The sequence below is a fragment of the Capra hircus genome, chromosome 11 (assembly GCF_001704415.2).
Source record: "Capra hircus breed San Clemente chromosome 11, ASM170441v1, whole genome shotgun sequence".
Lineage (NCBI taxonomy): Eukaryota > Metazoa > Chordata > Mammalia > Artiodactyla > Bovidae > Capra > Capra hircus.
The window spans coordinates 26335864-26359589 of record NC_030818.1 but is presented as its reverse complement, the minus strand read 5'-3'; the positions used below and the strand labels follow the sequence as shown (position 1 = coordinate 26359589).

The 23726-nt window shown below is 41.4% G+C and overlaps 1 protein-coding gene across 1 annotated transcript in view; it reads right to left on the bottom strand.

Moving 5' to 3' along the window:
• Positions 1-19466, bottom strand: part of SLC3A1 (solute carrier family 3 member 1) — a 33815-nt gene extending 14349 nt beyond the window's left edge. The window contains exons 1-5 of the mRNA XM_005686551.3: positions 19377-19466; positions 18764-19225; positions 15105-15284; positions 14798-14952; positions 11736-11861 (exon numbers count right to left, since the gene is read on the bottom strand). Of these exons, the coding sequence (XP_005686608.2) occupies positions 11736-11861; positions 14798-14952; positions 15105-15284; positions 18764-19193 (891 nt within the window). The 5' untranslated portion in view covers positions 19194-19225; positions 19377-19466. The remainder of the gene's footprint in view (positions 1-11735; positions 11862-14797; positions 14953-15104; positions 15285-18763; positions 19226-19376) is intronic.

Here is a 23726-nt window from a genome sequence, read left to right as displayed (position 1 = left end):
CATCAAAGAAGTACAGCCAGCTCCCTGGCTTCAAGGCTTCAACACAATAGCTGGGGACACATGAGAGGGTTCCCTAACACAAGGCAGGACACGGTTCAGCATCATGAAAGGAGCTTTCTCGGTCTGCATGACTATTGGGGCACTAAGAAGATCAAAGTTAACATGGGTGGGCACAGCCATGTGTTTCCTCTCTTCAGGCAAGGAAAAGCTAGAGCTTGGCTTGGGATACCATCAGAGAGTAAGCCTAGAAGAACATTCTGGACTGTTTTGGGACAGCATGAGTCAAGCATGGAGGCAGAGGATGACTTGGCCTGTATGGGGACAGTTAAGAAGACCAGGTGACCTTGAAGCAGAGGGCCCGGTCTCAGTTCCCTTCCCCCTGCTAACCCTTCCCAGCTGGGCCTACTCCCGCACCCACTGAAAGACACCCTTCTGCAAAGGGACAGTAGCTCTCCTTGTTCTCCCTTCAGCTCAATCCTTGCCAAAGGGAAGTTTCTACAGGAATGTGAACATCATATTTGGAGAAGGAAATGGCAACCCACTCCGTCACATTAGAGCAGTACCATAACTTAAGGTACTGGAGTGAAGAAGCCAATTTTCACCTAGTGAGGGGAACAGAGCTATAGACCTCAAATAAGGACTGTCCCCAAAATCACTTGCTAGATTCAAAGTATCTTTCTTGTATCTACATGGGCATATGGGGCCTCTTGAGGCTGTAGGTCAAGGCTCCCAAAGGTTTCTCTAGGCTGAATGCACGGCTGATGTCAGTCCGTTTCAGGTGAAATTTTGAGTGGCAAAGCTTAAACAAATTTTTCAAATCTAAGAGCAGACTCTGCTGCTGACAAGCCTGATTTTGAACCCAGCTGACCCAAATGCCCTTAAGCTGGCCCTACCCAGTGGAATTTCACTTTGGGGTAGAAGACCCACAAATCTATTCTTACTAGCATCCTTCTTCACAAACTCATTCATTCAATAAGTATTTGGGTTCCAGCTAGGGACCAGGCACTTAGCTAATAGGCCTTGGAACTAGAACCACGCACAAAATACAGCACAACCCAGACACAATCCTAGGTCTCATGGGTTTTTTAAGAATCCTCAGCTAGACAAAAGTCACAGACACAATAAAGCTTTCAAGGAGAGGAGCATGGTGACATGAGGGTGAAATAGCAGGACTTGCCAGGGAGGTCACTGCAGCAGGAGGGCAGGAAGTGAAGGCAGTTAAGCTCAAGATTCAGTTAGAGAAGCGCCAGACAGGAAGGCACCTCATTCATAGAACAGGATCCATCGTGGCTCTAAGGACCTACTTAGCATGAAGCTAACCAAGCTTAAGTTTTAGGACCCTTCACTGCATGGACCTCTTTCTACTCTCATTCATTTTTCATTCTAAATAACCACTTTTTTTTTTTGTACCTAATTTTATTCTTTATATTTTAAAAAAAAACCCAAGTTTGGAGGATGGATACATGTATACGTATGGCTGAATTCCTTCACTGTTCACCTAAAACTATTAAGATATTGTTAATCAGCTACACTCCAATATGAAATAAAAAGTTTAAATTTTTTTGATATATAAATTTTTATTTAACACATTTATTGATTTATTAACAGTATAATCAATATATCAACAATGTCGATTCATTAACATTGAACTTTTGACGAAGGGCACTATTTTTTTTTTTTTTAGTTTTAAAATCTTTAATTCTTACATGCGTTCCCAAACATGAACCCCCCTCTCTCCTCCCTCCCCATAACATCTCTCTGGGTCATCCCCATGCACCAGCCCCAAGCATGCTGTATCCTGCGTCAGACATAGACTGGCGATTCAATTCTTACATGATAGTATACATGTTAGAATGCCATTTTCCCAAATCATCCCCTCCTCTCCCTCTCCCTCTGAGTCCAAAAGTCCGTTATACACATCTGTGTCTTTTTTCCTGTCTTGCATACAGGGTCGTCATTTACAAGTTTAAATTTTAAAAAAATTCCCGTTTTTATAGCCTTCAGATTTCATATCCCGGGGTCCACCCCTAGGTGGCGCTGTTCTTAACAAAAGAGAACAGTGGAAGAGAATCCAGTTCAGTTCAGTCGCTCAGTCCTGTACGACTCTTTGCGACCCCATGAACCGCAGCACGCCAGGCCTCCCTGTCCATCACCAACTCCCAGAGTTCACTCAGACTCACGTCCATCGAGTCCGTGATGCCATCCAGCCATCCCATCCTCTGTCGTCCCCTTCTCCTCCTGCCCCCAATCCCTCCCAGCATCAGAGACTTTTCCAATGAGTTAACTCTTCGCATGAGGTGGCCAAAGTACTGGAGTTTCAGCTTTAGCATCATTCCTTCCAAAGAAATCCCAGAGATGATCTCCTTCAGAATGGACTAGTTGGATTTCCTTGCAGTCCAAGGGACTCTCAAGAGTCTTCTCCAACACCACAGTTCAGAAGCATCAATTCGGTGCTCAGCTTTCTTCACAGTCCAACTCTCACATCCATACATGACCGCTGGAAAAACCATAGCCTTGACTAGGCGGACCTTTGTTGGCAAAGTGATGTCTCTGCTTTTCAATATGCTGTCTAGGTTGGTCATAGCTTTTCTTCCAAGGAGTAAGCATCTTTTAATTTCATGGTTGCAGTCACCATCTGCAGTGATTTTGGAGCCCCCCAAAATAAAGTCTGACACTGTTTCCACTGTTTCCCCATCTATTTCCCATGAAATGATGGGACCAGATGCCATGATCCTCATTTTCTGAATGTTGAGCTTTAAGCCAAATTTTTCACTCTCCTCTTTCCCTTTCATCAAGAGGCTTTTTAGTTCCTCTTCACTTTCTGCCATAAGGGTGGTGTCATCTGTATATCTGAGATTATTGATATTTCTCCTGGCAATCTTGATTCCAGCTTGTGTTTCTTCCAGCCCAGCGTTCTTCATGATGTACTCTGCATATAAGTTAAATAACCAGGGTAACAATATACAGCCTTGACGTACTCCTTTTCCTATTTGGAACCAGTCTGTTGTTCCATGTCCAGTTCGAGCCAGACATCCTGGAATGTGAAGTCAAGTGGGCCTTAGAAAGCATCACTATGAACAAAGCCAGTGGAGGTGATGGAATTCCAGTGGAGCTATTTCAAATCCTGAAAGATGATGCTGTGAAAGTGCTGCACTCAATATGCCAGCAAATTTGGAAAACTCAACAGTGGCCACAGGACTGCAAAAGGTCAGTTTTCATTCCAATGCCAAAGAAAGGCAATGCCAAAGAATGCTCAAACTACCGCACAATTGCACTCATCTCACACGCTAGTAAAGTAATGCTCAAAATTCTCCAAGCCAGGCTTCAGCAGTACGTGAACTGTGAACTGTGAACTTCCTGATGTTCAAGCTGGTTTTAGAAAAGGCAGAGGAACCAGAGATTAAATGGCCAGCATCCGCTGGATCATGGAAAAAGCAAGAGAGTTCCAGAAAAACATCTATTTCTGCTTTATTGACTATGCCAAAGCCTTTGACTGTGTGGATCACAATATACTGTGGAAAATTCTGAAAGAGATAGGAATATCAGAACACCTGACCTGCCTCTTGAGAAATCTGTATGCAGGTCAAGAAGCAACAGTTAGAGAATCCAGGGTGGGGCACAAATAACTAATTTACTCAAGCGGACTCTGACAAGAATGTAGAAAAACATTAAACACCATGCAGTTGTAAACATTAAGCTTTTGAGCACTGATTTCCTAGAATAAAGCTATTCATTCTCTTCATAAGGTCCTCATTCACTTTGGGGATCGCAGCACTGCTAGCTTCTGAGCCGACATTAGAAAATGAGAAACACTGACCTCAGCATAGGCATATGGCCCTGGCAGGGATTTTCACTGTAGTCTGGTAAGAGATGTTATCATTGTTTGATGAGACAAAACTAAAAGAGTCGGATGCTTGTTTTTGAGAGTCTTTTTAAAATTTTTTTATTAAACTTTTTATTTTATACTGGAGTATAGCGAATTAACAATGCTAGGATCATTTCCGGTGGACAGCAAAGAGATTCAGCCATACATATACATGTATCCATTTTGAGAGGCATTTTACATGCTGAGGTCTTCACCCAGATAATCTAAAATTTGCTAAATGGCTCTTGAAAAATATTTTCATTGTGCTATTTATTCTCAACCAGGTAAAAAAAAAAGAATTCCAGATTTTAATGGTTAACCATCTCTTTATGCCAATTAAGCTCCCCTAGTGTGCTGGATGCAGAAATGGGCACAGAGTCTAGTTCCCCAGGCCTGGGTGACCCATGTAGGGACCATGGGACTCTAGGGACAGTACATTGTGTCTCCAATTTCTAACTAACTCCCATGACATCACACAGCCCTGGTTTTTCCACCAGGCATGTCTACATTCTTTTCTCCTTAAACAACTCGCTCCTCTGAGTGAAAAAGGAATCAGTTCAAAACCTTGAGGCAAATCTTCCCTTTTGAGGTGACTGACATTACTGGATCCATTTATGTAAAATGAAAGGTTTGGGACAAAGAAAGGCTCTGTTGTTCCATGTGATGATATATAAGACATCCTCTTGATAATGATATATATCCCAGGTCATCCGTCTCAAGAAAGAATGAGAAAGCATAGGATATTTCAGAAGGACAGAGAGAAAACCATATCCTCTGCTTATAAGCAAGGAAGGCAAACCAGCCCTACTGGTCTTCAGAAATCTGGGTAAAATTCTCTGCTGACTCTTCCAGAAGCAGGACATAGATCACAGGCTCCAGAATCTGACCCATAAGGGACTATCCCATCTCCCCCACTGTCTAGCTGCATGACTTAGGTCATATGCATGGCCTCTAAAACCTTGGTTTCCTCATCAGTAAAATAATACCTGCCTTACAGGAATTCTGTGAGGATTAAATGAGGTACTGCTGCCAGCGTCAACTGATGCTTTGGTCTTTGTGCTGTGCTTAGTTGCTCATTCGTGTCTGATTCTTTGCGATCCCATGGACTGTAGCTTGCCAGGCTCCTCTGTCCATGGGATTCTCCAGGCAAGAATACTGGAGTGGATTGCTGTGCCCTCCTCCAGAGGATCTTCCCAACCCAGGGATTAAACCCAGTTCTCCCGCATTGCAGGTGGATTCTTTACTGTCTGAGCCACCAGGAAACCCCAAGAATACTGGAGTGGGTAGCCTACCCCTGCTCCAGGGGAACTTTCCAACCCAGGAATCAAACCCGGGTCTCCTGGATTGCAGGTTAATTCTTTACCAACTGAGCTGTCCAGGAAGCTTATACCTGACCTCTCTGCCATGTTTGACAACATAGACTAACCCTGTCATCTAGAAATACTCACAGGACTTAGATCCAGGATACCACAACCCTGGTTTATGACTTCTCTGTCTGCTCAACAGTCCTTTAAATATGCGTACTCCTTGGGGCTCCATCTTACACCCTCCGTTCATTTCATTTCACAACAGTGTTGATTCACTTATCTATCACTTATTGATTACTTAACAAGCACTTATACCAGCCATTTTTGACACCAGGGACCAGTTTCACGGAAGACAGTTTTTCTATGGACAGGAGTTGGGGGTGGGAGGATGGTTTGGGGAAGATTCAAGCTCATTATACTTATTGTGCATTTTATTTCTATTATTATTATTACACCAGCTCTACCTCAGATCATCAGGCATTAGATCCTGGAGGCTGGGGACCCCTTACACACATAATAAGCACCACACTATCCTAAGTGCTTTACAAAGGTTAAACCACTTAATCCCCAAACAACCCCACAAGGCATGTACCGTTATTGTTCCTATTTTACCATCAGGGGGAATTGAGACACAGAGAGATGATGCGTCTTGATCAAGGTCATATGACAAGTAAGTGGTACATCGTAACTGGAACCATGTGGTGCCCTTACAGGCTTTCCTGGTGGCTCAGATGGTACTCCATTTGTTATGTGGCCTTCCTTTCCTTTAATTTTTTTAGTTGGAGGACCTGCTACACCTGGCCATCATTCCCACATGACAACAACCCCCTCAAGATAAATGACCATTGGCCCTTTGGTTCACCTCAGCCAGCCCAGTTCACTCACCGATGTTACCCGCCTGACCTCTGAGGGCACTGTCCACATGGCAACAAGTCCCAAAGCTTTATCTCTGGACCAGACCTTCCTCTGAGCTCCATGGCATTCTAGCCAGCTACCCACTGAACACCTGGATGTCTCACAGAGAGCTCAAACTCTACACAACTGAGATCCCCCACACACACACCCACTCTTCCCATATCTCCCATCCCAGGAAACGGACCTGCCACCCAGCCAGAATTCAAATCTGAAACCTGGAAGTCACACCAGGCTCCTCTCTAAGGACTGATGATGCCTCTGCAACCCCTACCCCACCTGCCACCCTCACTGGTCCAGCCTCCCAGCATTCTTTCCTAGTTACTGCATCACCCACCTCCCCAGTTTTTCTGCCTTCAAACCTGCCATATTCAAATGCCTTCATCACAAACCAGATTGATTTTTCCCAGTGCAAATTAAAATTATTTCCCTGCCCAAGACCTTTTAAACCTGAATCCTACCATGGCCTCCAATGCAGCTCATGATGTGGTTCCTACCCACCTCTCACCTCGCCCGATCACACACCCCGTCTCGGGACAGCATGTACCCACAGTGGACAACTCCCAGCACCTCTACTGTGCTATGACTGTGCTTTCTCTTTGCTGGGGACACTCCCACTTGTGTCTCTTTGCTTGGCTCAGTCTTTCTCACCCTCTAGCTATCATTGCTTCCTCTGTAAACCTTACCCCAGTCTCTCTCAGGTCCCCGCCCTGCATTCTCCTACTTCATACTGCCATGAACACTCAGCACACTTTACCATAATTTCCCATCTGTTTACCACCCACCTCCAGAATATATTATTATAGCCCATGATGGTTACAACATGGGTCATTCTTTCTCACTCTCTAGGAATCATTGCTTATATCTATATATCTATATCTAGGTATACGCTCTATTTCCCATTTGTTTGCCACCCACCTCCAGAATATATTATCATAGCCCATGATGGCCACAACATGGGTCCATCTTCAGAATCAGCCTACTCTGGGATATAGCCAGTACACAACACATGCTGTTTACTGAGGGAATGGTTTATAACGAAGTGCATGGCATACACGTGGTATAACGATGCTACAGTGATGAGCATCAAGCACTGAGCCGGCTTATAAAGCAGGTAGTGAGTATCTTTTGTTTTGAGTTGAGCTGCTTGTCGCCATCAATACCGTGCTCAGTAGGGGCAGAACAGAGCCATTACTTATGCTCTGCATCCCATCTTTAGCCAGGAGGGCATCTTGGTTCCCAGTCACCAGTTGCTGTAAATACACTAACTCTTCCACTCCAGGGCTCAGCCTTCCCACGTGGGTGGTTTCAGGAATCAGACTGAGCCCCAGACATGGGGCCAGTCCATCTGGAATCTCTTCCCTGCTCGGCAGCTTGTCTACTGATCACTTCTCTGGGCCTCAGTTTCCTTATTTGTCAGATAAGGGATTTGGAGGGCAAATAAAAAACAAACTGATCAGAAAGTTATAAAATACTAGACAAATATAAGCCACTCCTCCTCTGAGAAGACTTCCTGACTTCTCTAGCTGAAAAAGCTCTAGCCCTGGAAGGTTCAGGGCACAGCCAAACCCCTAATGGCCAGTGCAAGGGAGAGGACAAAGAGGAAGAAGAAGGATGCTCTGTGCTGGATGTCCCCGCCTGCCGGCCTCCCACCGTGCAGATAAACTGAAATCTGATGGGAGCCCTAAAGAAGAAGGCTCAGGTCCTGAGTACAAGCTGGTATGCAAGCACAACTCATTCCAAATGCCTCCTCACCACAAATTCTCAGAGTTGCAAATTATTAACCTGCATAACTCTGCTTCAAAGATAAGTGCTGCTCGGGGGAGGAGGATGTCAGAAGTCCCTTCATGTAAAAGGTCCCTTTCCAGGAGCGAAGAGCCTTCCTTTACAGCATTCAGCCTTTCTTATTTACTTCTAATAGAAAACCTTCTAAACCAGCCTTGCAAAAAAATGTCTAACCTCTCCAACCAGAGGCAGTAATGATTCATCTCAAGAGGGATTTCATCCTGCAATGCTAGTAACTAAGGCTCCTATTTATGTCCTCCACTACTTGGATGCCTTCAAGAGAATTGCTGGGTTAGCCAAAAAAGAATTAATGTATTGCTGGCACATTTTGGCAAAATTTATCACATTTGTCTAAACATCTCCAGGCAATCCATCAATATTGCCGCAAGGAGCCTGGAGAAATCCACTGCCTGATAAACCAACTGGTTTATGCTCCCATTTACGAATTTCCAATTACAAACCTTCTTACAAAAACTGTGTAGAAAAAGTGAAACAGAGAGAGAAGCCGTTTGCCTCAAATTAGGCATGGGGCTGTGGTTAATTTAAGTACATGGATGCCACAATCTCGGTGCTTGGGTTTGAATCTTGTCCCCTTAGTCCCAAGGTGGGTGGTGTCACCTCTTTAAGCCTCAGTTTCCTTCTCTGTGAAACAGTCGTGGTCATAAAATCTCCTAAGTTAGGTTTGTTTTGAGCATCAAATGAGATGATGCTGGTAAAGCTCTTGGCAAAAAGTAAGTGCCTAATAAGAGTGGGGGGTGTGATTGTATAAATGATCTTCAGTGATGGAGAAGAGGAAAGTTCACACTCCATCAGAGAAGTTTAAAACTAACCCCTTGTTAGTGGACCGACTGTGTCTACCTCCCCTCCCCCAAATGAGACACGGCTGCCATGACAAGGAGCCTACTTCTCAAGATCTCAAAGCAATTCATCTAAATTCTGGAAAACATATACAGTAAAAATAGCCTTTGAACTAAGGAATTTATAGGAATATCTTTAACAAAAGAAGTGCAGGATATGTACACCGAAAACTAGAAGACACTGTTGAAAACAACTAAAGGAGATTTTGAGTAAGTAGAAAGACATCCTGTGTCCACAGATCCGAAGAGCTAATATTGTTCAGATGGCAATACTCCCCCAAACTGATCCACAGGTTCCGTACAATCCCAGCAGGCTTCTCTGCAGAAATTGGCAAGCTAGTAATAAAATTCTCAGGGAAGTGCAAAGAACCCAGAACAGCTGAACAATCTTGAAAAAAAAGAAGGTTGTAGAGCTCTCCCACATCCCAATTTCAAAACTTACTATATAAAACTATAGTAATCCAGACAGTACTGGCGTAGGACAGACATATAGATCAATGGAACAGAAATGACAGTCTAGAAATAAGCCCTGATGTTTATGATCAATTGATATTCAAAAGGGTTCCAAGATAGCTCAATGGTGAAAGAATAATCTTTGGTAACATGTATTGTTGGGATAACTGGATAGCTACATGCAGAAGAGTGAAGTTAGACTCCCTCTTACCATATACAAAAATCAACAAAAAGTGGATCAGATACCTAAGCGTAAGAGCTGAAACTACAAAACTCTTAAAGGAAAACATGAGTTAAATCTTCACAACCTGGAGTTAGGCACTGGTTCTTAAATGTTACACTATAAGCGTAAGCAAGAAAAAAAATAGGTAAGTTGAAGATCACAGCAATTAAAAACTCTTGTGCTTCAAAGAGCACCATCAAGGAAGTAAAAAGACAACCTATACAAAGGAAGAAAATTAATTGCAAATCATATATCCAGAATGTGTTAAAAAAAAAAACTTATAACTCAACAAAAAGACAAATAACACAATTTTAAAATAGAGAAAGGATTTGAATAGACATTTCCCCAATGAAAATATACAAATAAACTATAAGCACATGAAAAGATGCTCACTATCATTAGCTGTCAGGGAAATGCAAATCATAACCACAGTGAAATACCACTTCACTAGGATGACTGTTATCACAGCTAAGACAATAGCAAGTGTCAATGAGGATACAGAGAAAATTGAAGCTTCATACATTGCTAATAAAAACGTAAAATGGTCCAGCTACACTGGAAAACAGTTTCTCAAGAAATTAAATTATAATATAGATACAGGTCACAGACATCTGTATAGATACTATATGATTCCATTTATGTGGACTGTCCAGAACAGGCTTATTTATAGAGGCATAAAGTAGAGTAGTAGTTTCCAGGGCTCAAAGAGAGAAAATATGGTATCCAGAGGGAGTGAGTTCTAACGGGTATGGGGTTTCTTTTGGGGGGTGATGAAAGTGTCTGAAATTAGTAGTGATACTTGCATAATCCCATAAACATACTAAAACCACTGACTTACATACTTGAAAGGGGTGGATTTTGTGGTATGTCAATTATATCTCAATAAAGCTGTTATTTAAAAACAAAACAAGAACAGACTAAAGGGCACAGGTGTTCTTAGAGACTCCAGCAAGGCATCCTCTCCATCTGGCTGACATGATGACTTGTAGAAAGAGACCCACAGCTCCCTGCTCTGCTCTGTTTGGGTTTCCTCCTCACCGACCTCAGAGCCCTACCCTGGTATCCTAAATTCTTGCCCGTGAGAGCCACAGCAGCAGCAATGATGCAAACAGCAACAGGGCTAATGTTTACTGTGAATTATGTGTCAGGTGTTGTTAGAACCACCACTATACAGGTGTGAGTGCCAGCAACTCTCACCTGGGTGCTGCAGGAAATCTGAGCGTCACCAGACCGCAGAGCATCATCTCTAGCTCAGCAAGTGTCCCTACGACAGCATTCACAGCCCCACAGCACCAGCCCTCATAACACCAAACTCCCCAAGCCTGTCCCTCACTTCACAGAAGTGCACTGGTAGTGTTGCCACATGGAATACAGGACAACCAGTTAAGCTTTAATTTAAGATAAACCACGAATAATTTTTTAGTAGAAGAAAGTATCAAATATTGCACTATTCATTATTTAACTGAAATTGAAATTTAATCGAACGTCTTGAAATATCACTTGCTGTGCCTGGCAGTTCTGCGCAGCAGCCCCCAGGTCATTTCTGAAACACATGGAGCTCAGTCTCCCCCAGAGAATTTTGCATTTGCTCTTCTCTCTGCCTGAAGTTCTCTTTCCCTAGCTGTTCACATGCCCCCCTTGCAAACATCAGGTTTTTGTGCAAATGAGACTTCAACATAGGGGTGTCTCTGAGCCCACTTCTCACTGGCGCTGCGAAGCTTTAAGCCTTCATCACCACCTGACATGTTAAATATTTAGCTGTTGTCTGCCTTCCCCTAAGGCTATTGGGAATTCCTTGAGGGTGGGGTTTCTTTGATTCACTGTTGCATTCCCACTACTTAGAACCAGACCTGACATGGAGCAGATAATAAGTTGATATTTACTGAGTGAATACAGAAGTGTTGCACATGGGTTATATCAACTCATGTTCCAAAAAGTCCCTGTGAGACAAACACTGCACCATCAATCGTGTGTCATAGACAAGGGATCCAAGACACAGAAAAGCTAAATAATTCACACAGAAGCTCCCTGAAGCCAATGATGAGGCCAGGTCCAGACCCAGGAGCTGTGCCAGCTTAGCACAGGCAGAGAGGCATCGCAGAGCTGAGGTAACAGGTGTTTCTGCCTTCCACCCATTTCAATTATTTGGGGTTAGAGGAAGGAAAGAGCCACTGACATATCTGAGAGTCTGTATTTGCATCAGACACCTTAATCCCAGAACTGAATTGCACTGCTTGATTTTGCTGACACAATTACTATTCAATACAAAGTGTAGCAAATAACCACTTAAGCACCCATGAAATGGAGAAGTTTACGTGGATGTCTGTACTCACTTTTATTTCTTCTTGAACATCAGGATTACGGAAATTTAAATCAGGTTGCTCTTTCATAAACTGATGAAAATAGCATTGTTTTCGTACCTCATCAAAGTGCCAACTGGAGTTTCCATATACACTTAACTAGCAAACAGAAAATAGCAGATCAGTTCCTTAGCATGGTTTCTATGATGGTATCGCCCACAAAGAAATGATCATTGTCATCGTCAGCCCCATGCAGACTAAGTGCATGCGTCCCCAGAATTTTCCTTCTAGTGAGAGCACTAGATAAACTAATTCCCTAAAATTCCACTTGCTGGCCTAGTGCCCCACAAAAGTGGTTGTGATGTGTTAGTACAGCAGAAACTGTTCACAACAACCACAACATCAAATCAATGCTCTCAATGTAAGGAGCAGACATTTCTAATCTATTTTCTTGAAACTTCTGTCCAGGCTCTGGACTCCTGTTTGTGAAGAAAAGCAAATGATGGTCAATTTGGGAGAAAGACACATTCCACTGATCTTTGGAGCTTGAATCCAAATAGAGCGATTATTTAAATTAGAATCATTCTATTTAAAATGCTGCTAGCCCTCAGGAATAAAAGAAATCTAGCAACTTCAAGAGGACTTCCCTATAGCTCAGATGGTAAAGAATCTGCCTGCAAGGCAGGAGACCCAGGTTCGATCCCAGGGTCAGAAAGATATCCTGGAGAAGGAAATGGCAATCGACTCCAGTATTCTTGCCTGGGAAATCCCATGGAAAGAGGAGCCTGGGCAGCTACAGTCCATGGGGTAGCAAAGAGTCAGAAATGACTAAGTGACTGAGCACACACACAGTAACTGCAAATGCTGGCACCCAACAGCATTTGACAGGGGTGCTGCTTTCCTCCTTCTAGGAGCTCTCACATCCGTGGCATTTCCAGGAGGAGGAACCTGTGTCAGTTTCCTCGGGGCTCTGTCTTGGGCCATTTGTTCATTTCACACTAAAGAGAACATCTAGACAACATTTATAAACTGAGGGATTTGCATAAATATTTTATTTTTAGTTGAAAGACCTAGTCACACTGAGTCCACATTTCCATGGCAACAACCGGCCCAAGCTAAGTAGTAGCTGATGCCTTTTGAGGAAACATTCTTGCCAGCTCACCTCATGGCCCACCTGAATACAAATCAGGATAAGATTTTTACAGCATATATCAGTATACAGAAAGATCAATATACAAAATACAAAAAAATAAATAAATAAACTCTGCAAATCTATTTCAAAGGGACCAGCAATCCAACAAAAAACTGGAGAAAGAAACCATTAAACAGATGTTCCACAGAAATGGAAGCTCAAGTGAATAAATGTATAAAAAGATATTCAGCAGCATTATTAATTAGGCAACTAGTACACCAATAATTAGTAATTATATAAATAATCATTAGCAGTTAGAGAAATGTAAAATTAAGACCTCAACATTGTACCAATTTATGTTCACTCAGTAAAAATTAGGCTAGATACAGTCTTTAGCCCTTTCATTTATTAGCTGTGAACCAGGGCAAGGTGCTTAACATTTCTCTGCCTCAGTCTGCTCATCTGTAAAACAGGAATTAAAGCCCAACCCATAAGACTCTACAGTGAATTAAAGGAATTAATGAATATAATCAATATAACACACTCAGAGCCTGGCACACAGTAGTAAGCATTTAGCAAATGTTTGCTAACACCATCATCATTTTCAAAAGTGGTGGACTGGTAAAAAGGAAAATTGTGTGTTTGCTCAGTCACTCAGTTGTGTTCAACTCTTTGCAACCCTGTGGCCTATAGGCTACCAGGTTCCTCTGTCCACAGGATTTCCCAGGCAAGAATACTGAAGAAGGTTGCCATTTCCTTCTCCAGGGGATCTACTCGGCTCAGGGACTGAACCTGCATCTCCTGCATTGGCAGGTGGACTCTACCACTGAGCCACCTGGGAAGAGGTGAAATTGCCAGGACTTGCTAAAGGGCTGTTCACCGGGCTGTGTATATTAGTGCTATTCACATAACCTCACATACGGGAGGTTGGGGGAAAAGATCACACGGTCAACTTTAGACACACATCGTTTGAGTGCCCTTGGGTCATTTAAAAGCTGATGCCCAGGAGTCAGCTTCTTTTAGTGCTTAGGGAGGTCAAGAGGGAGGCCCTGGAGTGGGGAGAGATGATCCAGAGAAAAAGGGTCTGTAGAAAGCAGGAGAGAAGATGAACTAGAGTACACAGAGGGACTGACCTGGGACAGGAGGAGAGCTACCAGATAAACCAGGAGACATTCAATTCAATCTGAATTTCACATAAGCAATGAATCCGTTTTTAGTGTAAGTGTATTCCAAATATTTTACACTAGAAATTGTTCACTGTTTATCTAAAACATTTCACTGGGCTTTCCCTCAGGCAGGAGAGACAAGGTCTCTGCCCAGAAGAGGTGAACAGGAAGAGGGTGGGAACAGAGGCAGGAGTGTCAGCTTCTGATCTCCCTTTTAAGCTGGGTTTGCTGCTGAGAGTGATGAGATGCGGTGAAGGTGGGTAAGATGTCTGAAGAGGAGAGAGGGCATGTTGATCAGCTGGATTTAGTAAAATTCCCCCAAAAGAGTGGATGGATCAGTTCAGATAGGGACTATGAATATGTCCAGAGGCTTGGATGCCAACGTTCAGGTAAAGAAAAAATGGATGGTTGAGTTCTTTTATGGCTAGTGTTTGACTGGACAACGGAGTCAAAAAGTCAGAAAGGCAAAAGGGTCTGGAGGGTAGCAAGACAGTTACTAAACTAACAAGACATGGGGTCTCAGCTGGACAGAGGGGGAAATAAAGGAAAGAGAGGTTAACAGAGAGCATAGGTTTTAATATGCTAAAACACATCAGCTCTACAATGAAATGAAAAATCCAAACCCACAGATGATTAGAAGCTTGGGACTTCATTTCTATTTCTTTGGGAAATTTGTTTCTCTTCTCATAAACTATAGCTATCATTCACTTTCCTTTAAAATAGCTTTATAAATAACCAGTTTAATAACTGAAGATCTGCCAATTTTACTTCTGTAAATCAAGCATGTCGGGACTTACCCAGTTGTTGGGTGGTATGGTTGTGCCATTTTCATAGTTACAGTCATGCCAGATATAATAATCAGTATATTTTCCTGTCCGGTTCCGACTCCATTGAAACCAAGCATGTTTATCACTGGTGTGGTTTGGTATGAAATCGATGATTAATTTTAAACCTAGTGAGTGAAAACATTTCAAATGGTAAGATAATATTATTTACATAATATTATATTAGAATAATACAATAGTGAGGAAGAAAATGCTCTAAGCTAAGCATTTGGAGAAATGCTTTCCTTAAACCATCCCACCCACCTTCCATTCAATTTACCTTTATCATGTATGGCTGCAACCAGATTCTCAAAATCTTTCATTGTTCCAAAAATGGGATCAATTTCTCGGAAATCTTCAACAGCATGTCGGAAGTCTTTCAGGGATGATTTATAAAATGAAGTAATCCAAACAGTTTTTATATTTAAAGTTGTGATGTAATCCAATTTATCTTGAATACCTGAAGGCAAAGTCAAAGCCATGAAAAAGTTTGTTTTTTCAGTTGAACGATTAAAAATAAAACGAATAGGCTTAAGACAGAAATATCTGGGGTCTTTTTGAATTTGGGTAAAATTCAAATAGCAAGGTCTAGTTCTACAACCAACAGCAAATTAGCCTTCTGGCAATAAGCTTTGAACTTTAACATCGATGCATAATATTTTAAAAATCTGTCTGTTGTTTGTTCATATTTTATACTTAAAACCCAAACTACACTATTGTTAATTTATTCTACACATGGTTTTCAAGCACCTAATCCAGGCCAGATGCTGGGCTAAGTACCAAGACACAAAGAAGAATAACGTATGCATTCTTGACGGTCACGTGACCTAAGCTGCACTGTCCAGTGTTTGGCCACTTGCCATGTGGCTATCAAGCACTTGCAATGTGACTAGTCTAAACTGAGATGTGGTGCAAATGTAAAACACACACTGGACATTGAAGACCCAGTATGAAAAGAAAGAATGTAAAATAGCTCATTTATATTTTTATATTGATTATATGTTACAAAGACCCTGATGCTGGTCATTGGAAAAGACCCTGATGCTGGGAAGGATTGAAGGCAGAAGGAGAAGAGGGCAACAGGGAATAAGATGGTTAGATGGCATCACCAACTCAATGGACATGAACTTGGGCAAACTGCAGAGACGATGAGGGACAGGGAAGCCTGGTATGCTGCAGTCCATGGGGTCATGAAGAGCTGGATTCAACTGAGCAATCGAAAAACAACAACAACAATATGTTGAAAAGATAGTCGATATGTTGGATTAAACAAAGTATATTATTCAAATTAAGTTCACTTGTTTCTCTTTTACTTTTTTAATATGGCTGCTAGAAAACTGTCAGTTACCTATGTGGTCCACATCCTGTTTCCTTTGGACAGTGCTGAAGTCAAGCATTTATACAGAAAAGAACTTTAGACTTAGATGAGAAGAGACATAGGAATGAAACTCCTGTACGTGGGACCCCGTAGGATAATTAGCAGACAGTTAGTGGGGGGACGTGCTTCCAGTTCAGCATCCTAAATGCAGAGCCCGAGTTTAGTATTCGGTCTGCAGTAACTTCCTGCGGGACCCCTGTCAGAAGTCGCTGAGACCAAAGCAGGAGTCGGGCTGCACACCTGTGTCCTGACTATACTTCAGTTCCCTTCCGTGGATGGCCGTGAGACCTCCTGGAGTATCAGCAGGCAACAAAAGAATTTTGATTTAATTCAGATTAAAGTCAAAATTTTGATTTATATCAAGAATAAGCACAAAGGAACAGGATGATAAAAACGAAGAGGCCAAATGGACACAGAGTAACAAAGGATCTCCCATGTCCACATTCCAGGGGACAGAAAGCAATAGACTAAACTGAAACCTGGAACTTTTTCTTCAAATTAGAACAAAATCCTCTCAACCTCTAGAAAAAATACCTATTAATTACAGGAAGCAGCCAGTCCTTCAAGGAAAAGCTATAGGAAATGACAAATGTGAGAGGTGATTAGAAGTTGCCCTTTGCACGGGGAATTTAGAAGGAGATTACAGAGGGAGGGCCAGGAAGTGGGTAGTATAGTTTAGGGGTATAGGGTTTTGGGCTTTATTCCATCAAACATCACTTTGCAAAGCATTTACTTTGTAAGCAGCAGCAGGTGACAGGATCATGCTAGGGGCTGAGGGGTTGGAAGGAAAGTCACCCAGATATGTTACACCGAAGCACCAGAAGTGTGGCTCCATCCAAAACACTGAAAGAGTTTGGGGAGGGTAGCGCCCCCTCTGACCAGGAGGTTAAACAGATTAATGAAGGAAGTGGGTTTGAACTGCATCTTGAGGGTCAGATAATATTTCAATTAGTTAAGATGAAGGATGGTTTTTAAGAGAAACATTATATGAGTATGAAGAAGTCTTTTATTAGTTTACTAAAGAAAGCTGAAGATTTTAGGAATGTGTTTGAAGCATTTTAAAGTTCGACTAAGCTCATTACCACTTCCTATACTCTTTTCTTTTTGATGCATAACATAATCACATTTATCTAAGAATGTATTCCAATATCAAAAAGCAAAATTCAACAAAGCAAAACCTCAATTACTTTCGTACCAACCTAATAGTTTTGTGAGGACTCCCTGATGTATTCAGACATTTTTGTGTAAGGTGCAGGCCTTGACCACACAGTCCTGAGATAAATCTATCCTTATATACTGTATTCTAGAACAACTACAGTCTCAAAGGCTGCAGTTTCTGAGTCTAAGCTGTTCCACTAATTGAGGAAGTAGTGGGTGACCTGTTATAGGAGGTATGCAAGGAAAGCCACCTTTTAGAATGCTGGACTGGGGCCTTCTCCGGTAAGCCAGAAGAAGGGGCTGCAGAATGGAGGCCCTTACAGACTCTACAGCAATGAAAAGAGGAATACTAAGCACCAGGAAGGGAGCCAAGCAACTAGCCAAAAGCAAACAATTCAGCAAGCTATTACATATCAGCTCTAGAGCTATCCCCAATGCGTTCGTGTGTGCTCAGCTGCTCAGTTGTGCCCAACTCTTTGAGACCCCCCAGACTGTAGCCTATCAGGCTCCTCTGTCCATGGAATTTTCCAGACAAGAACACTGGAGTGGGTTGCCATTCCCTTCTCTATCCCATACTCTTAAATCATTATTTTGTCTTCTTCAAGCCAAATCGCATTATCAAAAATTATCTTATTAGTTTATTTGTTCCTTATTGCTTCCCTTAACTGGGTAACCATATCAACCAATTTGCCTGGGACAGTTTCCAGCGATTGGCTTGTGTCCTCATTTGAGCAATAAATAGTAATGACATCCCACACATAACACACTAGGAAATTATTAGCATAACTTTAAAAATATTTTTTACTTTCTTTATTAAGATGGATTTTTTTAAATAATCCTTAATTCAACTAACGACCAACCCACACTATACCTTTTCTTCATTTCTCAAGATTTAAGCTTTAAAGACTCAGTCTATACATTTTAAAGATATCACTTAATCTTCTTCTAAAATAATGAATTATGCTTTGCTCATTAATCAGAATCTCTCTGCCAGATTATCAGACTAGCCACTGTGCACCCTGGAAAAGGGATTCTAAAGATTCTAAACAGTCATTCTGAGATGACAAACTCTAAAGTGCACAGAAGAAGGACACATTTCAGGAGGAAACTTGCTCATGTAGGAAGTTAGATCAGATGACTATGCAAAAATTCCTACTGGGCAATAAACTTAACAGCCCTTTGGGGGCTCAAAGGGCTCTAGCAAGTATCCTTTCATCATATGCTAAGAATTGCTGGGTTCTGCTGAGTGGCTTTTTTAAATATCATAAACAAGGAGAAAGGCATCATCAGTCATACCGGGTGGAATGTGCTTATTACCGCACAGCCCAGGCATAATGAGCTTCCAGGACGAAGAGCCCTAAACGAACCTCATCCCGCCCTGCCCTAAGTCTCAAGTCACGCACCTTTCAGATCTCCGTCCCCATCCTTGTTGCTGTCCCTGAAAGACCTTGGGTAGATCTGGTACATGGGTCCCGCCTGCCACCAGTCCAGGCACTTGGGAGAGATGGCAATGATGGCTATGGTGGCCGCAATGAGCAAGAGCACGGAAGCCACGGTGAGCCCGAAGAGCACCTCCCGCGGTATCCGGTAGCGGGCCTGGCCGGAGAACTGAAATAGCACCTCTTTGGGCATCCCAGCGTAGGGCCGGACATCCTTCACGTCGGGCTCCCCGGGGCCGAGGATGTCCACGGTGTTGTGCTGTGGCCCAGCCGCTGGGCTGCTTGGGTCCAGGTCAGTCTCCAGGATGTCTTCATTTTGTACAAACCCGTTGTTGGTCTGGCCTTCCTTCGCTTTTAATCCAATGGAATCTCTCTTGCTTTTATCCTCAGCCATGTTTCACAATCTTATCCCTGCCAAGTGCCTTCCTGTAGTAACAAAAGGGAGAAGAGAGCTTGCAGAAATGCTTGATCATGTTAATGAGCTTTTCATGGTTTATAAATAAACCTGACTGGACAAAGTTCAGCCAAGGAAGGAAGGGTAAAGGGTAAAGTGGGGTTTTTAAAAAATTCTCCTTACACCCTGTGAGACTGATGTAGCAACAGTCAACCAGATGGAGGGATTCAGATCTGGACTGGAACAGAGGCACAGAGGAGGCGAAATGGGAAGAGGACACAGTGTTCCACTGCAGTTTAAGACCTTACTTGGTTGAGCACACAAATATTCATAGCAGCATTATTCACAACAGTCAAAAGGTGGAAAGAAGCCAAGTGGATGAATGGACAACCCAACTGTGACATATACCTTAAAAAGGAATGAAATTCTAACAGGGGCCACAACATGGATGAACCTTGAAGATATTATGCTAAGTGAAGGAAGCCAGGGACAAAAGGACAGATGTCGTCTGAGTCCACTTATATGAGGTAGGTACATGAATTCACAGAAACAGAGCAGAATGGGAGTTGGAAGAAAGGGGGTCATGAGCAGTTCTTGTTTAATGAGTATAAAGTTTACATTTTGGATGATGCAGAAGTTCTGGAGGTGGTCATACACCAGTGTAAATGTATTCAACGCCACTGAATTGTACACTTTCAAGTTCTTAAAGTGGTAAATTTTATATTATGTATATTTTACAATAAAAAATAGCTTAAATTTTCTTTCTTGTCAACTAGGTATGAGAAAAAGAAACAGAATTTTGCAGGAGGAAACATGCTTTTCTTTACTTTTTATTTTGAAGGTCTCTTCTACAAATCCAAGAGGAAGAGGATCTGAAGACAGGGGACGACAACACCTTTGTTCCTGAAACTATTTTATCTCAGTTCAAGCCAACCTGATACATGCCTGCTTGTATGCTCAGTTCGACCCCAGGTGCCTTCAGTCTTGTTTCCTATTTTCAGAAGAGTATGGTTGCCCATTCTTGGAAGCACTTTTCCAAGTGGGGATGGTAGAATGGGGAATTTCATGTCTAGCAAGTTCAAGCGGTTTATTATAGGTAAACAGTTCTTAATACAAGCACTAAAGAGTTGTTTAATCATTGACAAGTATAAAACACAAATCTGCAACCAAGAAGAAACTGCATTAAAAGTGAGGTATGCTTTCCTGGAAGATTATGCAAACCTTAAAAGAATGTGATGATTCATGGCTTCCTTTTAATCAGTGCACATATAATAAACAGCTCTATGACTGTTTTGATCAAATAAGAAGCTTTTTGTTTTAAGTGAGGAAAGTTATTACATGGATTCCTATTATTACTGTTAATTTGTAGAGTAACTTAGAGGCGGTAATTGGTACAGAGAAATGAGCTGTTTGATTTCGGCTAAGTTATTTTTTTAAGTGAGTAAATCCCAAAATCTAGCTCATTCAATGCATCCGATAAGTGGCATCTCTCATTATTACTAATTAGGCATATTGTATATTTTTTAACAATTAAAGGAATTTAACTTTTATGTTTCCAAATCACTTTATCTCTCAAACACATAATGGTAATTTTCACCATAGGAGCTAATTGAAAGAATTTTTTGAACAGTAAAAGCAAGTACAAAGATTTAATTTATTGAGGAAAATTTATTATACAACAAAGCATATAATTGAAGAACATGTGACAAATTGGGAAATGCATTGGTAATAAATATGCCAAAGAACTTTGTGTTCTTAAAATTAAAGGTATGTATACATTGTTAGACATTCAGTTCAATTCAGTCGCTCAGTCGTGTCGGACTCTTTGCAACCCCATGAACCACAGCATGCCAGGCCTCCCTGTCCATCACCAAATCCCGCAGCTTACTCAAACTTATGTCCATCAATCAGTGGTGCCATCCAAGCATCTCATCCTCTGTCATCCCCTTCTCCTTCTGCCCTCAATCTTACCTAGTATCAGGGTCTTTTCAAATGAATCAGCTCTTCACATCAGGTGGCCAAAGTACTGGAGTTTCAGCTTCAGCATCAGTCCTTCCAATGAACACCCAGGACTGATCTCCTTTAGGATGGACTGGTTGGATCTCCTTGCAGTCCAAGGGACTCTCAAGAGTCTTCTCCAACACCACAGTTCAAAAGCCTCAATTCTCTGGTGCTCAGCTTTCTTTATAGTCCAACTCTCACATCCATACATGACTACTGGAAAAACCATAGCCTTGACTAGATGGACCTTTGTTGACAAAGTAATGTCTCTGTTTTTAATATGCTGTCTAGGTTGGTGATAACTTTCCTTCCAAGGAGTAAGTGTCTTTTAATTTCATGGCTGCAGTCACAATCTGCAGTGATTTTGGAGCCCCCCAAAATAAAGTCAGCCACTGTTTCCCCACCTATTTGCCATGAAGTGATGGGACCAGATGCCATGATCTTAGTTTTCTGAATGTTGAGCTTTAAGCCAACTTTTTCACTCTCCACTTTCACTTTCATCAAGAGGCTTTTTAGTTCCTCTTTACTTTCTGCCATAAGGGTGGTGTCATCTGCCTATCTGAGGTCATTGATATTTCTCCCAGCAATCTTGATTTTAGCTTGTGTTTCCTCCAGCCCAGCGTTTCTCATGATGTACTCTGCATAGAAGTTAAATAAGCAGGGTGATAATGTACAGCCTTGATGTACTCCTTTTCCTATTTGGAACCAGTCTGTTGTTCCATGTCCAGTTCTAAATGTTGCTTCCTGACCTGCATGCATACAGGTTTTTTGCAGGTCAGGTGGTCTGGTATTCCCATCTCCTTCAGAATTTTCCACAGTTTATTGTGATCCACACAGTCAAAAGCTTTGCAATAGTCAATAAAGCAGAAATAGATGTTTTTCTGGACCTCTCTTGCTTTTTCGATGATCGAACAGATCTTGGCAATTTGATTATGTATACATATATAAAATTTCATAATATCATTTTAAAAATATCAGTTAAAGCTGGAAAAAAAGGTTGTAAACAGATATTTCACGAAAATCAACTCATTAATGTTAGAGAAATAAGCATTTTCAATCACTTTGACAAAGAATTTCCAAAAGATAATAGTACTAGCAAGGATCCAGTGTAAACTCATAATTCTGGAAAGTAATTTGGCCGTGTGTATCATGAGTTTTAACGTTTTCAGAGTAATAAATGAGGCTAGCTCTACCAGATTTTAAAATAAAAACTTCAAAAAAAAGTGAAGAGTTGATATTAAAGTTTAGGTTAGGTCAAAAGATTAATTAAATAGATTGGAGTCATCCAAGATGGACCCCTATTCCTTATACAGAAGGAGATTTAGAATATGAAAAGTGAGGAAAAGAAAGATTATTTAGTGAGTGATGTTGGGCAGCTGGATAAGGAGAGCAAATACGATCAGAGTCATGTGGGAAAAGTAGCACAGCCATTTGTGCCTGCATACTGAGTGTCAGCTAGTGACTGCCTGGAGGCTGAGAATCAGAGCCTGAAGATGAGACTCCTTGGATTCATACATTCCACTTTACTCTGTGTCATTTGTTCTCAGCATCTTATGACTTTTGTAATAAAAAGGGGAGAAGAGGTTCATATCCTTTAACTTGGCAATTTCAATTCCAAAACTCTATCTTAAGGAAATAATCCAAGACAGGAACAAAAGTTTATGAGCAATAAGGCTTATTAATTACAGTTTCATTTATAATGCCAAATATTGGAAACCAAAATGTTCAGTGACACAAGACTAACTAAATTACTGTACATCCATGTTATACAATCTTAGTCACTAAGCATATTTTCAAAGATTTTTAATGACATGGAAGAAATCTCACATTATTGTGTTGAGTGAGGAAAATGCAAGATATAAAGTAATTCTTCTAATTATGTAAAAAAAAATTCTCATATATATAAAGTCCTATTAGAATATATGTTTAAAGTGTTTCTCTCTGGGTTCTAAGATTATGGATGATACATAATTTGTTCTTTAAACTTTTTCTGATTTTTGTAATTTTTCTGTAATTAATATTACAATCAATATTACTCTTCCATTAGAAAAAAAATAAGCTAGGGAACCTTGAGTTTGGAGTCTACCTAGAAGTTCCAGTCAGGTTGTAGAGTTCAGCTTAAAGTGATTCCCTCTAGTATCAGTCACCCAAACTTCACAAACATCTCATACTCAAGATTTAAACTAAGATTTAAAGAGAAAAGAAACAAACTTCAAAAAGCAGAAGGAAGACATGGATTCAGTGAAAAAGTATGGAAACACTGGAGGGAGGAAGAAGTTGACAGTAATTTGGAGAAGACAGTCACAGAGTTAAGACTTCCCACCAAGTACAAAGTATGTTTTACTTACTATCAAGGAGACTTAGAAGGAAATATTGATTGTAGAAAAAGAAATACACTGCCTGTTAAAACTCCTAAACATGAATAAGGAACAAGAACACTAAGGAAGCTTTAAGAGCTAACTCATATAATTGGAACAAAGAATCAGAGATAATCTGGATATACTTCCTCAGTAAATTCAAATCCCAAGTGAG